We start from the raw sequence: 15,608 nt of genomic DNA on the forward strand, positions 1-15,608 counted from the left end.
AGTTTTTTTTTTTTTTCACAAATGAATAAAATATGTTTTTCTTTTTTAATTTATAACCTATCAAGTAGCATCATTCGTACTATTTGGGACAGAGAGTGTTCAATGCTGACACAGCTTTATGTTCAGATAGTTTTTTTTTTTTTTTTTTTAATGCCGTCTCAATCCTAAAATTGTAGGTGATGCAAAACCTTTGGCCATCACTGTACATTGTGAATCTAAATCAGGCCAAATTGCATTTTTGTATGTTGTCGCTTACAGGATTTCAGAGATTGAGGCTAGACACTTGAGACTTGCTACACAAAAGGAAAGCAAAGGCAACAACGCAACCAGGAACGACAACCCATTTAATGGATGATATTAACAATAATAATGTCACAATATTTGTAACAGAAAATCTTTCTCTTTGTTTAAATTATATTTTATTTAATGGAGATACAACATTGCTTTGTATTTATCCTTCAGTAGGAGTTTCTTAAGAACATTACCACTCATACAACATTATAAAGAACAAAACTGTATGCCACACTTACAATCATAAGAACAATAAGTTACACCTGCCATGCTATCGTATGAAAATTTAAAATTAAATAACATGTTCAGTCTTTCTGTAAAAGTACAATGGATTCATGTACCGGTATCAACAAATACAGTTTATCAAACATTTTTAACAACTATTTATTTCAACGTAATAAACCAGTTAAGCAATTCAAAATACACATAAATAAAATTAAACTGAAAAAAAAGTTAAAAGGTAGAGAAAAATAAACAAAATAAACAAAATATTTTACATCAAAAGCCATGCATTCCGTCACTTTTTTAACCAGTTGTCAAAATGCATTTGCCTTTTTGAAACTTAACATGAAAAAATATAGATTTATGTGGCACTGCTAAAATACAAAGTAAAGGATTGTTAATAATACCGCTGTATAAACCAACTGTTTATCCAGATGAATAAATATTTATACATGATTGAATCACAAAAAAAACAATTCAACAGCAAGGAATAACACATTATTTTATTCTTCAATTCCACTGGTTCATTTAGTACTCCAGTGGCTGTACAGCACTGTCTCATTTTTTTTAAAATATTCTGACATCCACTTGAAGGGCCTGGAATTCTTACTATATCAAATATACCCTGTGAAAAATGATTTTTCAAAAGCTATGAATGCAGATGTAAATGATTCAGTTTATGAACAGGTCAGGATAAAAATGTTTGCTTTGAAATCTGGAGCAATGGTAGACCACGAGGAAGAGGATTGTTTGAATAGTTGCCACAGTACGCAACAGGAATGGTATTGAGGTAATGTGACACACCATATGTATTTACCATGGTACCACAGTTGGTTGGTAAAAACAAACTCAGCAAAGCTGTTAGATGGTTACACTTCTTGGTCAACATTGTTTTGTGAAACTAAAACAAATCAGTAACGTTTAGAGATGTGTGAAATGTACACAGTTAAATTGAAATTACAATAGGAACAAACATGATCAATTAAATGTCAATGGTACCTAATAAAATGGGATTTTGGACCCCTTCCCTGTACATTTGCCTTTTGCTTTCTCTTACCTGCATCTATTTAAAAGGACATTTCTGTTTGGTTTTCCAATTGTCATTCTAATTTGATGTTGCCTTAATCCTTTGCTTCACAACAATGCCCCAGCTGGCTTTCTCTCTTAACAAGTGTAAACTTTAGCACATCTACACAACTGAAGAGTTACTTTGCAACCGTTTATTTGTAAATTTTACCATTTTAATTTAAAAAAGCTAACAAGAGTTAAAATGAATACCTTTGTTCTTGTTTTCATGAATGACCGCACACACATTAAAGAGGAAAATGTTTACATTTCATATACTGGTACCGTTTTTTAGGCAGAAAGGTATATGAAAGATACAGCTGTAATGAGTTCAGAAAGCAATGTGAACGATAAGTCTTTCAGTGATTAATTATTATGCCTAATTAAAACCCCCTTTTTCATCAGCAGAACACATTTAATTGAACGTGTAACACTTCTCTATTTACCGTTGTTGATTTCTGTTTACCTACACTGACAACGAACTCAAAAGAATTAAAAACAAACAGCAGTCAACAGCGGTTGGTGGTAGAATCATACAGCCATCTTCCCCCTCCTTTGGTTCTCTCAATAGATAGATAGACATTCTAGGTGGTTCAGGCGTCAGTCACAGCTACCTCTCTCTGTCTCTAATGCAGATGTGCTGAAAAGGGTGTGGTAAAGCAACTCTTTTGTCATTTTAAACGAAACAGATTAGCAATAAAACACAAAAGGGAGTTGCTTTGAGGTAATGCTCCAGGATGACTCTCTCATGGAAACCCCCTCCCAGAGATCCTTATGATTAATAATTAAAACCATATCTTAGTAAAGTTGATAGATCTGTTTTTTTTTTTCTTTGCTAATGTTTTGTATGTACGTGAAACTTAAATGTACTTATAATGGTGGTCCAGAGCCCCTGACCTTTCAGTGTCTAACCTTACCCAATGTATGGGAATATCAAAATTGATGTGCTGAAGATGCTGAACTATTTGTGTGTCAAACATACAATTATAATTTTAATTTCACACAGCAATAAAAAATAAGAAAATGCTACCTCTGTGGTATAAAGTGTTGTTGTAGACTTGAGAACAGGTGAGCAATCAGATCTGCTCCTAACTGGGACACTCCTGCTGGGTAACCAATTATTGACCTAAAGACTTAAGTGTGAACTCTAGCTATGCTATTATGCTCTCATTTTGTGAACCGATCATTTTATTGTGACCCTCAATGAGGGCCGTTCTGAACCCACGAGCTACGAGTGTGCCAGGTTACTGCTAATTTCTAACCCTGGTTTGGTCATCACTTCATTCACAGAGGGCAACTAATATCATCTGATGCCATTCAGTAAAGTAAAGCTGCATCCACACTGGACAGAGCGACGCAAGTGAACTCGCTGAATGTCAATCCACACCAGACGCGACTTGGAAACGATCCAAAAGACTTGAAATAAATACATGACCCTGCCCATGCATTCCTATTGGACATACTAGAGATGGGCTGTCCCATTACAAAACAGGTCTTGTTTGGTTACCACACTGTCATTTTTAAAACCCAGCAAAAAAAGTGCACATTTTTTATTTAAATGCTGGATATGTAGACTGCATGTATTGTCTGGTTTATTTTTGCTTATTAATAAACCTATTTTTATGCAACCTGCATAATTGGAAAATCTTGTGCTGCTAAATACACCACCTGCAAGCCACCCAGGCATTGTCTTTCTTCTAGATGTCTTTGTAGTCATTCAATTTGCAATCATATAATAATTGATACAGCTGCACCTCATAAATTAACTTTTTGTCGTCCATTATTAACTTGTTTTGAGGCGTGTGTTTGACGTGTGTCAAGGGTGTTAACTTTGCTTCTGATTGGTCAGTTTCATTCCAGTCACATGACGAAAAAAAAAAATAGAAACAGGTTCTATTTTAGCAACGCAAAATTTTCTCAAAGCAACGTCGCTCGCATCGCTCGCTGCTGGTGTGGATACTCCCATTTGACTGCAGTGACTTCTAAATTATTCGCTCGCATCACTCGCGCCCAGTGTGGATACAGCTTAAAAGCAGTTTATGTTACCTGAAGTGAGATGACATTAACTCCTATTAAAACAGCCTGTCAAAAACTTCAAACAGGATTTCAATTGATACTATGGAGCTGACTGCCCTGACCGGCACTGTTTGTACGGTATTTACAAGAGTTGTGTATTTATATCATGGATAGTATGGCCAAAACCTCTTCCCCATTACTGTCTACCTTTAATTCTAGAGGGATTCTTACATTTGGGGACCGGGGATTGTAACTGCACAATGCCTTATTTTCTGTCAAGTCACATTTTCTACACGCCTTATTATATTCAGTAGAATAGCATTTCTTATCATTTAGATATTTATATGAACAAAGAAATATGATGCCTCAAGTTGCTAAACAGGATTCTAGGATTAATGAGTTTGAAAATACTTGATCTCTTCAGAGACCGTATCGATAATAAACTGCTTGTAAACACCAGCGAGGTATTGTTTTATATACCACGGCGACTTTGGACATGGTGCACTTGAACTTTTGAAAGAATTCATAAGGAGCATGCTAAGGTCAGTTGAACGTTCTCAGTCTATCACACAAGGCAAACAGGTTGTTCATTTTGAACAGCATGTACAGGGCATGTATAACACTCTTAATACCAGCTTGCAGGAGGCCAGGCGCACAGGTTACTATCTCACAGGCCAGTCGTGTGCCGCTTTCAACAGGTGGTGGCCAGGGATTGGTGTATAGGGGGTTGGAAGCAGCGCACATGCTCCACGGTTGAACTGTCCGTTTCCACTGCCTTCATGTACTTGTTTAAAATGGCAAAGATCTCGTTGTTTAAAATCTGGTACTTTCGGATCCTGTCAGCCATTTTCTTCAGGGGCTACATGATGAAAACAAATAAAAAAACAGGAAGAAAATGCAGTTGAGAAGTAGTAGTAATAATAACAATAATAATAATAATAATAATAATAATAATAATAATAATAATAATAATTTCAAAACTGGACTCAAAACAGCCATTTATAATTGTTGTTTGAAGAACTAATCTGAATGGTTGATTTTTTTCTATACTTCAAGCAGCATTCTTATCTCAGTGGGTGATAACAGGCGTTACAAGCAACAAGGAGAAAAGAAGTACAATGACTTTTGGAAACAACATGCCATTCTCTCTGACACATGAACCTGATTAGGTTAGGATCCTATCCGAGAGTCAGTTTCTCCACATACCACATTCTTGATTATCTCATCTTTCCCATCCTGCCTCTGGACTTTCAGGAGGTGGTAGCAGAAATCAAAGAGGTCAAAGCGACGCTGCTGTCCCAGCAAGACAATGATGGAACAGCCAGCCCAGTTCAACCCATCCCCAAAACACTGCCTGTGAGGAAACACACAATCACACAGCATCAGCACAGGCATGAGAGTGGAAGCAGTGCGATACAGAGTGATACCAGTGTAATACCAGTGTATCAGAACATGGTACAACCCTTAGCAGATCACAGCATTACCAGCAAGGCCTGTCTGCTAATTATACAGGAATGCAGTGGATGTGCTTTCAATATTTATTTTATTGTGATACCATTGGTAGGTCGAAATATGAAAATATGTTATACTATCCATCCTAAATATTGACTTTTAAAGACTTAGTGAATGGAGTAAACACTGAGTACATGCACTGGTAAATGAGCAAGGTAAACTATTAATCCCCTTGTAGCAGTCTTTGTACAGACATTTGTGTTGCCACTTCAGTATAGGTAAATAAAAAGAGAAATGTCTAAACATTTATTAGGGGAATTTCACAAATTTTTTTTTTTTTTCTCTTAAAGAAGAAATGTACAATTTAGGAATAAACAGGAGCACATGAGATAAATCCTTGAGTACATGAGTCATTTCTCCCACTCTGACTTTCTAAGTATTTTTGGTAGTGTTGGATTTTTTTTTTACCAGCAAAATAAACGTGAAGTCCAGCTGGCAAATGTTTTGGCTAATGCCTTCTGTGTTTAAATTGATAGGCTGCATTCATATCTGTTTTTGTGTTGATTGGATTTTGCAGTGTCAAAACATCCCAAACACTCACTATATAGAACTATAGAAACTACATTTAGTAGACAATTGTTTTAGGTCTTCACAGGTGTAATTGCTTTGCAAATGTCACGTTTTCACAACAGATGAACAGGTGGCACTTGACCCCCACTGTTCTGGGAACTTGTCCATACTTGAAGGGGAGGTCATATACAGTAGGTCAAAGCAGGAAAATGGAGGTAATACTAAATAAAGTTTAAAAAACTGTCATTCCAGCTCAAGTGTACCAATGGGGTTTGTCTACTAGATTTAGTTTCTATAGTTTTAAATCGCAATTAATGAGTGTTTGGGAGGCAAGGTGTGACATGACAAGTTCTACTTAGCAAACACTGTAAACAGACAGATACTGTATTATAATGAATAAAAATGAAGTGTAAACGAGTGTACATGAATGAATGATTTGAAATGCGGACAATACTCACTCAGCAGTAAACTCATTGGTCCCCACTGGGATGCAGTAGACAAACTGCATTGCGCTCCAGAGCCGATGGAACTCCACACACTCATCCACGTGCATCACTCCGTTGGTGGGAGGAGGCCCTCTCCACACTGCATCCTGCAGGTAACTGCGGATTCGGGTCAGGATCACCTCGAACATCGAGAGGCCGCAGCAGAGGCGCTCCTTGGTCAGCAGGTCCCCTTCCCTAGCAATGGCGATTTGCTAAAATAAACCAAAAATAAAACGCAGGGTTTGGACAAACTATTAGAAACACCTGCCGCAGCATAGCCAATAGGGTGTCGGGCCCCCTGCGACTGACCGGTGTTGCACTGAACGCCGAACCATTGCAGTCATTATTGCAGAAAAGCAATTTTCCCACCAATTGGCACTAATGGAGTGAACAGGCAATATCCCTCCCCCAGTCCATCACACTCCTAGAACATCATTTTGCATATGACCTCTTCTGTGAATAAGCTATCTCGTTAATTGACTATTCAGGGACACCAGCAATATTTTGTAAGAAACTCAGCAGGGTCAGTTGAATAGCTTTTTGAGTCACTGTACATAATGTACCAACTCTATACAGCTTGATATGCCACAGTGTCATTTTTTAATCAGATCGTCACAATACAGGCCACAATAGGTTGTTTCTCCCTTTATATGGGAATTAATCAGACAGTAAAATATGCAAAGAAGCTGCATCATGTCTCAGTATCAAGAAGGTCATAAAACAGTCGAAGGAAAGATTAATTTGGTTTGAAATGGGTTTTATAGTGAGTGCTAGACTAGTATGTACCTCAGACCGCAACACAACCTTGAAAATCAACGTACATCCTTTTTGCTACTTCCCAAACCTAGCCTTGTCCTGTAAGCGTAAATGTGTGTCTCTCTCAGATACACTCTAAGCCCTTTATCTGTATCAGACTGTACAAACTCAGGACATTCCTGAGACTGGCAATAAAAGCCAAGAAGAACACTGCTTCGTTGTAAAAGAGTTCCAGTACATTCTCAGAGACAACCCGCCAGTGATTTCTGGTGACAGTTGCGGCAAAGACGTTGTATTTTCTTTAAAATTACAGGTTGTTAAAGTATTTAAAGCCAGAGTATTCTCATCTTCTTATAATAATAATAATAATAATAATAATAATAATAATAATAATAATAATAATAATAATAATAATAATAATCTTACATCATCCACCATGTAAAAATACAATTTTGTATGTATTTTTGTACTGGATAATTGGATAAGCAGATCTCTAGGTATATGTTAAACCATGACATACATACAGATGCACATACGCACACACGGGTGCCTCCACTATATCTCTTTAGCCTGGTATATATTATGCATCACCTGTGAGGGATAATAATGAATGGAGTAGATGGCTTGAAATATATCAAGCACAAGCCTGAACAACTCATGCATCATCATGTGACACAGTGAAGGTGTGTAAAAGGGGTGAAGTGTGGTCTCTTGTCTTTGGCAAACAAACACTTTTTGCTTTTGTTTTTGTGCATTGTATTTTGCTTTGTGTTTTAATTCAGTCTCTCGTAGGAAAGCGAATCATTGTGAATAAATCAAACGTCCACCGGACGAGTGAAGGAATACCTGGACTCTGTTGTTTTTCCCATCTCTCAGCATCTCCACCCCTGTACCGCTTACACATCACATAACTTATTATATAACTGACGACAGGCAGCCCATTGAATCAACAAACAGTGAAATACAAAACCTTTTCCCACTCTAGTGTTGACCAGGAACAGCTACAATATATAATTCACGAAACCTACATGATACCCTTGAACAATAGGAGTCTCTCAGGGCCATTATAAGCTTAGCACCTTGTTGTCATATCATTATTCCCCTAGCAATAGAAGAAACAGTGATCTCTCATCATTTATAATATATACTACTTCAAAAAAATCTATGAATGATTATTATTCATATCCAGTACACCAAGGAAGAGTTTACTACCCCACCATTGATTTCAAATGAAAACTGGAGAAGATGTAATTGGACAAATGTAGTATTTATTAAATCCACTATGGGCAGAATGATGCAGGGGGGCAAGAGATTAGACACGTTTCTGCCAGATCTATTAAGGTTGCATCTGAGGTTTTAAAATTCTGATATGAGGACTGAAACACTATATGACAGTATACCTAGTTGCTCTTTAAGATTACTGGTTGCAGGTGAGGGGAGCCTCCTGTATTTTAGAATTGTAACATCATTGGAATTAAAGTGTTGCGGAACACCCTGCAGTGTTTACAAGACATGCATTAGTTTACCGTATCCCGTGTTGTGTGTAACACAGCAATATGTTTTTCAATAAAATCACAATTTGTTTTCATACATCATGGGCCATGAATTTGACTTTGAATTTCTGTCTTTATTATGAGCAGTAGTCTGCTATGCTCTTTCAGTGTTTATAGGATAAACAATGGTATAAGCTATTTTGTTTTGGAGGTGATTTATCTGTGTTTACCAGTTTAAGCATAAAACAGAAACCCTAGTCACAAACCAGCTGGGGAATAAAACCATTTAACTTAATGAAGAGGATTTGTCCGAGGCGGCTCTTAATGTATCCAGATCATGCTCTCTCCTGTGACAACACAGCAACTCTCATTGTATCACTGCAGCACATACAACACTGGATACAGCAAGTGCAATGCGTTTCTTGTAAACAAAACTGAGTGTGGGGTTAGCGTTTCTATATTTACTCATGGAGGAGTAGTCAGTATGATAAAGCCTCACTCCCTCACGGCTTAGCAGTTGCTGGGTTTGTAACTGGAAGAATAAACACGCTATTCCACATTCTCCAAACGTCCTGCGGGCATCAAGTCAAGTGAAACAGGAATGCTAGGGTATGATAAACAGGGCATCAAGTTTCAGCAGAGGATGCCAAACAGAAACTTAATTCAACTGCACTTATAACACAATACATCTGATATTACAGGTACAAAGGGGCGGGTTATGATGTAATGTATGAGTCACAGTTAGCAGGTAATGTATTGTGCAGTGCTCTGTATTCTACAGGATTCAAATATGAAATCTGCTTAATAAATAGTTCCTTCCCATTAGCTGCAGAAACAACTCAAAATGGACAAACTCAGGTGAGACTGTTTTCTCTTATTGTGATATGTAAGTGCATCCAGGTCATAGTAGATTTAAGCCCCTTTCTCTCCCTCCCCGGTCCGGTTAACCCGGGTCCCAGCGACCCACCTCAGTGTGTGGGTCGACACGCTTTAACCTGGGTTGAGTGAGACAAAATGCACGATGGCCGTTTGTGAGCCGACGTAATAACAAACAGCCATGCCTGATTGAAGGTTTACATTTGCTCTAATCAACATTTGGGCCAACGGTTCAATCCAGAGAAGCTTGGATGGAAGCATCAGTAACAAGCTTCTTCCAGGGCATTGATACATTGTGTACCTGCATCTGTCACCCAGGTCAACCCTGCTTTATCAAAAGCAGTGTGAAATGACGTACCCAACCCGCATGACACCGGATCCTGACCCGAGTAGGTTCGGACCCGGGTAGAGCATGCCAGTGTGAAAGAGGTTTTAGCAGGGATCTGATCTCTCTTGGTTGTTTCAATAATACATCTAAATAGGGAGGGTTTTGAAACTCAGGACTGGGTGCAGGATGATGATCTAACCCTGGGGTGTAGCGGATTCAACTTATTTTGTGAAAACAGGACTTGTAGGGATTAAATCAAGCTTTGCACATGTTGTGAACTGTAACAATAACAGGTAACTCTATATAAACTAAGGTTAATCTACCAAAACAGTGACATGCCAAAGAAGCCATCACCCACAGCATCTGAAAGGGAGTTTATAATCACTACTGCCCCTACTGGCAACATTACTTTACTACAGCTACTGCAGACTCCTTACCTGAGGGGTCCCGAGCCTCTCAATCAGAGGAACCAGATGAAGTGGTGCATACTTGGCCTCTAGTCTTTTCATCCGGACTTCTAAACGCTCTCCCTCTGTTCAAAGAAAAGAAAGAGACATTCATCAAAAAGGAGTATTCCCACACTCATTTTACCCCCAGTCAAACAGAACAGTGTCAAGCTGTTTTCCTCAGTTATAGGGAAAGGTGTGCCTTTACAGTATTCTGTACACTCATGCATGTATAATTGAATCACTTCTTATGAATCCTTTGCTTGAGCACTAACCCATTTATATTAAATACAAAGTTATTTACACAATTGCATATTATATAGCTCTTCAGGGCCTATGGGGAAAATGTACTGCCATAAAAGGGTTCATTTTTCATGTACGACAACCACAATCAAACTTGACCGAGAGAATCACAGAATACAGTATTCACATGAACACTACATTTGATTCATATCAGGTCACAGGTCAAAGTGAAGAGTACTGTAGTTTCCATAACATTGAAAACAGAAAGTCGGCATGTCAAACAGTTATAGTTATTTAGATAGGAGCCTTACTTGCAGTTGACCAATCATTTTAGCCGAATATAAATTTCTATTAAAAACAGTTTTTCTACTTTATAAAGCTTAGTCAATATTGAATGGCATGGTGGGGTTTATTAATAACCTCAATACCTGCAAGTTGATCAATGCCTTTTAGTTATAAACGGTTAAAAAAAATAAAGAGAGAAGTAAAAAATGAAACACATTAAATTTACCTTTAATGTAGACTCTGGGCAGGATGTTTTGAAATGGTGCTGCGTGAAGTAAATCACAAACTTCTTCCTGGGACTAGAAAAAGAAGACTGTATTTAAACTGCACCATCACTATTACTACTTACTGTCTTCGTCAATGGGGTCTATCTCAATAATGGCAGATCAAATACCACCACCCTTCACCTCTATATTAAGCCAGCTAAGGTTTTCACAGGGGTGATTTTTTGATCCACTTAATAAAATCTACAATCAATATACAGTATACAATGAAATGAGGTTCACAGAAAATCAAGGTTGTAAATTTTAGGGTGGTTTATTAAAATGAGACCCCAATGACTTCCAAGAATTGCACGCCAAGAAAAAACACATCTATTTAAAGGAAAAAAATGAAACAAACAAAAAAAAATCTTTTACAGCATGTAGCTTTACATCTTAACAGTTTTTAACAGAGTCTGCAACATCTAACAACGTAAAAAAAAAGCCAGCTATACAAAAATATCAACACCCATACCCACTCAAGTAAAAGGGCAGTAAAACATGTTAAAATGTAATTCAAAGCTACTTCTTTAAAAACGCAAGCACCTTCAACACACCAATATAACCTTCCACTACAGCCCAAACATCTGGAGAAAGCAAAAATACCCTCTACATTCACCAGATATTAATTATTCCAAGTGGAGTTAGTCATAAACATTAAAAGGACACATTTTAAGACTGCATTTCTTAGTGGATATAGTAGCCCATAACAACGCCTAATCCAATCAATTAGACTTTTTCAAATAGTTTACAATAATTTCCATTACGTGTTCAAGTTAAATGGCTCAGCAATTTTGCCATGTTTGAATGTCTCCAACACACCAGCACGCCCCATTGCTCTTTTAACATGTTGTAACGCTGTTTACTTTGAGGACTGTTTTAAGGATTGCTTTCTAAAGAGTCTTTGTAAACATTCTCTTGGGTCAGAAGCTTCAAATGTCATTCAAGTGCTTTTTTTTCTTACATTCCCCTTATTATTTTATGGCGTTTGCAATCATTCAGGCAGGTTCTGTGTTCGGTCGCTCCCTTACTGAGATATTACAATAATTACAAATATTTTCTCTAAATCTGCCTCTACCTGGTTTAGAGCTTGCTTTGAGTTGAAAGGTTACATTGGCACATGATTTAAATGGGATGAGGAAAGCCGTTAGTCCCAACATTTAGAATTCTCCAGGCAAGCTTATAACCAGGTAAAGGGAGATGAAGAGAAAACTGGTAAAAACTCAATATTCGAGCAACAGAACTCCAAACAACAACAATTATTGCAAACACCATGAAATAGTAAGAGAAATCCAAACAACTGCTCTCCGAAACACGATAATTCACTTCCAAAAACTGTTCACAAGCTACAAACTTAACTCCATTATTCGGAATGGGCCAACATTTCAAAATATGTAGGTATGAATGTTTATAAAATTGGTATTCATTTCATGTAACAATTTTACTCAATAGTTGTTTTTTTTATGGATATAGAAACATGTAAACTGTTTGAATTCGTGTTCTGAAAGTTTGTGAGAACAGCTTGACTGATAAGAGTCAGAAACTGTCTGGCAAAACTCAGCACTAGGTGGCGCTGCAGTGCGTAAAGTCACCATCTATTGAGAGGCAAGGGAAGCAGATTTGAAACCTTTGTCTAATACAGATATTACATTGGTTGTAATATTTCAATAATAAAAGAGAGTAATGAGTTCTCAGTCTACATGATTATCAGTAGAGTTATTTGTTAAACAAAATAAAACAAACCTAAACAAAGGAATAAACGATGTGGAGGAGGGTTTAAAATGTAAAATGAGAAACTTAATTCATTACAATCCTTTTTATCGATACAATTCTAATTGTCAATTTCCAAAGTTTTAAAGAAAATAATGAGAAAAATAATTTTCTAATGGCTATAGAGCTGCCTCGCCGTCAGCTCGGGACTCAAACTGAGATGGGCAGGAGTCCCTCCCAGAACATTTTATTTTGTAACAGTTCCACTTCTTTTCATAAAATGGTACAAACTGTACACTGGAGAGCTTTGATAAAATGAGACAATTTAATATATAGACGAGATGACCCAGAAAACTTCCTTTCAGGGTTGCATTGTTTTTTAAATTTTCTTAATTTTATTTATTTTATTTTTTTTATGAATGCTATCTGCAGAATATTAGGGGTATTAATAATGTGTCATTTTTTAAGAACCTTTTGTACACAATAAACCACTGCAAGACAAAATAAAAGCAAAGAAGATACAGCCTGTAATACAAGAAATGTTTGAAGAGACAAAATATTCAGTGTTCAAAATCGGTTAAATTAATTTGTACAGCAAGGTGCTTTTGTTAATACCTTTTGTTAATACCTAATACTGAAGATGGATGCAGACAGACATTTCATGTCTTACATCAATCTACCAATACTTATTGCTCTACACAAAGAACATGCAGTCAATTGTTATTCTATTTGGTAAAGTGGAAATTAATGCTATAGGTTCAAGGGCCTTAATCACAAAACTGCAAGGACTGATTTAAGGAAAGTATTTTTTAAAGCACCTTTTGATCAATTCAATTAAGCTAGCAGTTCATAAAACCTTGTTCTGTTTTAGAGATATGCTATTAGGTTATTTTTAGGGCTCCTGTTTTTCTGTGTTTTTTCATTTTATTTTTCTGTGTTTCTTTTTTTTGTTTGTTTTAGCTATTTTCATGTTTTATGTAAATCGTTTTTCTCGGGGCTTTCGCTTTTTATATACTGTATGAAATTAGTGTTTTCGGTTACTTTCCAAAATGCTTGAGCGTCAAAATGTGTATAGTAGTAACTTGACAGTACTTGCACACTTAAGTTGTACCTTCTTTCCTTTGCTGTCTTCCACAACGAAATCCTCATGGTCACGGGCACATTCTTCTGAGGTTTTTGTGTGTAGGCACTTTTTTTTTTACATTTCTGTTTTAAATCCTCCATATCTTAACTGTAATACAGCTCTAAATCTTGCAAACAAGCCTCAATTCCAAATTGCAATTTTGTTTTAAATCTCGTAAGCAGAGTCTCCAATAGCAATGTAGGAATGTGCTGTCACTCAGTAGCTGGGGTGGGTTTAAAGTATTCAGAACGAATCAATGATAGATACAAGTCAGGAAGGCGGGACAGTGCCCAGCTTCACTGGGAAATGTAGTAGTAGTAGTAGGTTTTTAATGGAAAAGGGGTGGTCAGTGTGCATTGATTAACCATTTCCACTGTTTTTCCCATGGTTTCCAGTGTTTATTGGCTATACACCGATTTATTTTTTTTGTATTGGGGGGGTATCGTTTTTTATCAGTTAAGACCAAAAATCAGAAGCCCTAGTTATTCTCAATTTTAAAAGCCCAGTTTATTCTAAGAGTACATTAAACACTCTTCAAAACAGTCCTTAACATTTTGTTAATACAGCCAAATGTTAGTAATAAACAAATTCAGAAATGACTGATAGACAAATGTCTATCTATGAAAACAAAAACATGTAGTGCATGCAGTGCCCTCAAGACATTTGAATTATTATCATGTAGTTTTTACAGTACCAATTTTAGGGCCAATGTTAATTTGAAGCCTTGAAAAACAGCTTTACAGCATACTAATGCATCACCCAAATTGACTTATGACAATTCTATAATTCAGCTTTATCAAGTATAAAGACTCTATATTTAGAATCGAATAATATTGCATATTAATCAAAGTAAACGGCCAAATTATTTCACAATGTAGTCTACTTGTAGTTAATCAGTAAATCAGTGTAAAAGGGGCTCCAAACAAAAACACTGTTTCCGTGACAACCCAAATTCAATACAGTACTGAAAAATAAATGAAAAAAAAAGAAGCTACAAGTGCTTTTTGTTACCATGGAAATTAACTAATACCTTACCACCTTTGATGTTGCCAGCATGTAAAAAAAAAAAAAAAAAAAAGAGAAGGTTTAGTTGCAGGGAAAAAAAAAAAGTGAGAATTGTATACACCAGATCAGAATGATTACTTTTCTACTACCTGTATGGTAATCTAGGTTCAGCATATAGTACGCACTACAATAAATATCATTCCCACTGAACACTTCAGACATACCCGAGTGTACTTGCACATTTAATAACAGCAACTAAACAAGGCACTCAGACAAGAGGCTGTTTCCTGTATGCATTTGTTTTTCTAAACGTTGCTTTCCTGTATAAATACTTAACATTGTACATAACAAACAAGCACAAGATGAACTACTTTATCAATTACTTCATGTTTTATGATTTTTTGCAATCAATGAGCTTTGACTAGGAGTTCAGGACTCTTTGGTTCTTCTTGTCTGCCATGGACATATAGAATGAGTGTTTTTTTTAATAGAAAGTGCCAGCACTCATATAGAATGAGTGTTTTTTTTAATAGAAAGCGCCAGCACTCATATAGAATGAGTGGTTTTTTAATAGAAAGCGCCAGCACTCATATAGAATGAGTGGTTTTTTAATAGAAAGTGCCAGCACTCATATAGAGTGAGTGTTTTTTTAATAGAAAGTGCCAGCACTCATATAGAATGAGTGTTTTTTTAATAGAAAGCGCCAGCACTCATATAGAATGAGTGTTTTTTTAATAAAAAGCGCCAGCACTCATATAGAATGAGTGGTTTTTTAATAGAAAGCGCCAGCACTCATATAGAATGAGTGTTTTTTTAATAGAAAGCGCCAGCACTCTCATAGAATGAGTGTTTTTTTAATAGAAAGCACCAGCACTCATACAGAATGAGTGGTTTTTTAATAGAAAGCGCCAGCACTCATATAGAATGAGTGTTTTTTTAATAGAAAGCGCCAGCACTCAGGGTTCTCCCCAGACCTTTTCAG

General features: G+C 36.6%; 1 protein-coding gene across 2 annotated transcripts in view; it reads right to left on the reverse strand.

The window, feature by feature from the left end:
* Positions 1-326: 326 nt before the first annotated feature.
* LOC117973809 (cytoplasmic FMR1-interacting protein 2) overlaps positions 327-15,608 on the reverse strand; it is a 59,871-nt gene continuing 44,589 nt past the window's right edge. Inside the window, exons 27-31 of one of the 2 annotated variants that reach the window (XM_058996775.1) lie at positions 10,755-10,827; positions 9,992-10,086; positions 6,075-6,313; positions 4,801-4,948; positions 327-4,453 (exon numbers count right to left, since the gene is read on the reverse strand). In XM_058996775.1, the coding sequence (XP_058852758.1) occupies positions 4,286-4,453; positions 4,801-4,948; positions 6,075-6,313; positions 9,992-10,086; positions 10,755-10,827 (723 nt within the window). In that variant the 3' untranslated portion in view covers positions 327-4,285. The other variant, XM_058996776.1, reaches the window with a different exon arrangement.

Source organism: Acipenser ruthenus, chromosome 23 (assembly GCF_902713425.1).
Source record: "Acipenser ruthenus chromosome 23, fAciRut3.2 maternal haplotype, whole genome shotgun sequence".
NCBI classification, from domain to species: Eukaryota; Metazoa; Chordata; class Actinopteri; order Acipenseriformes; family Acipenseridae; genus Acipenser; species Acipenser ruthenus.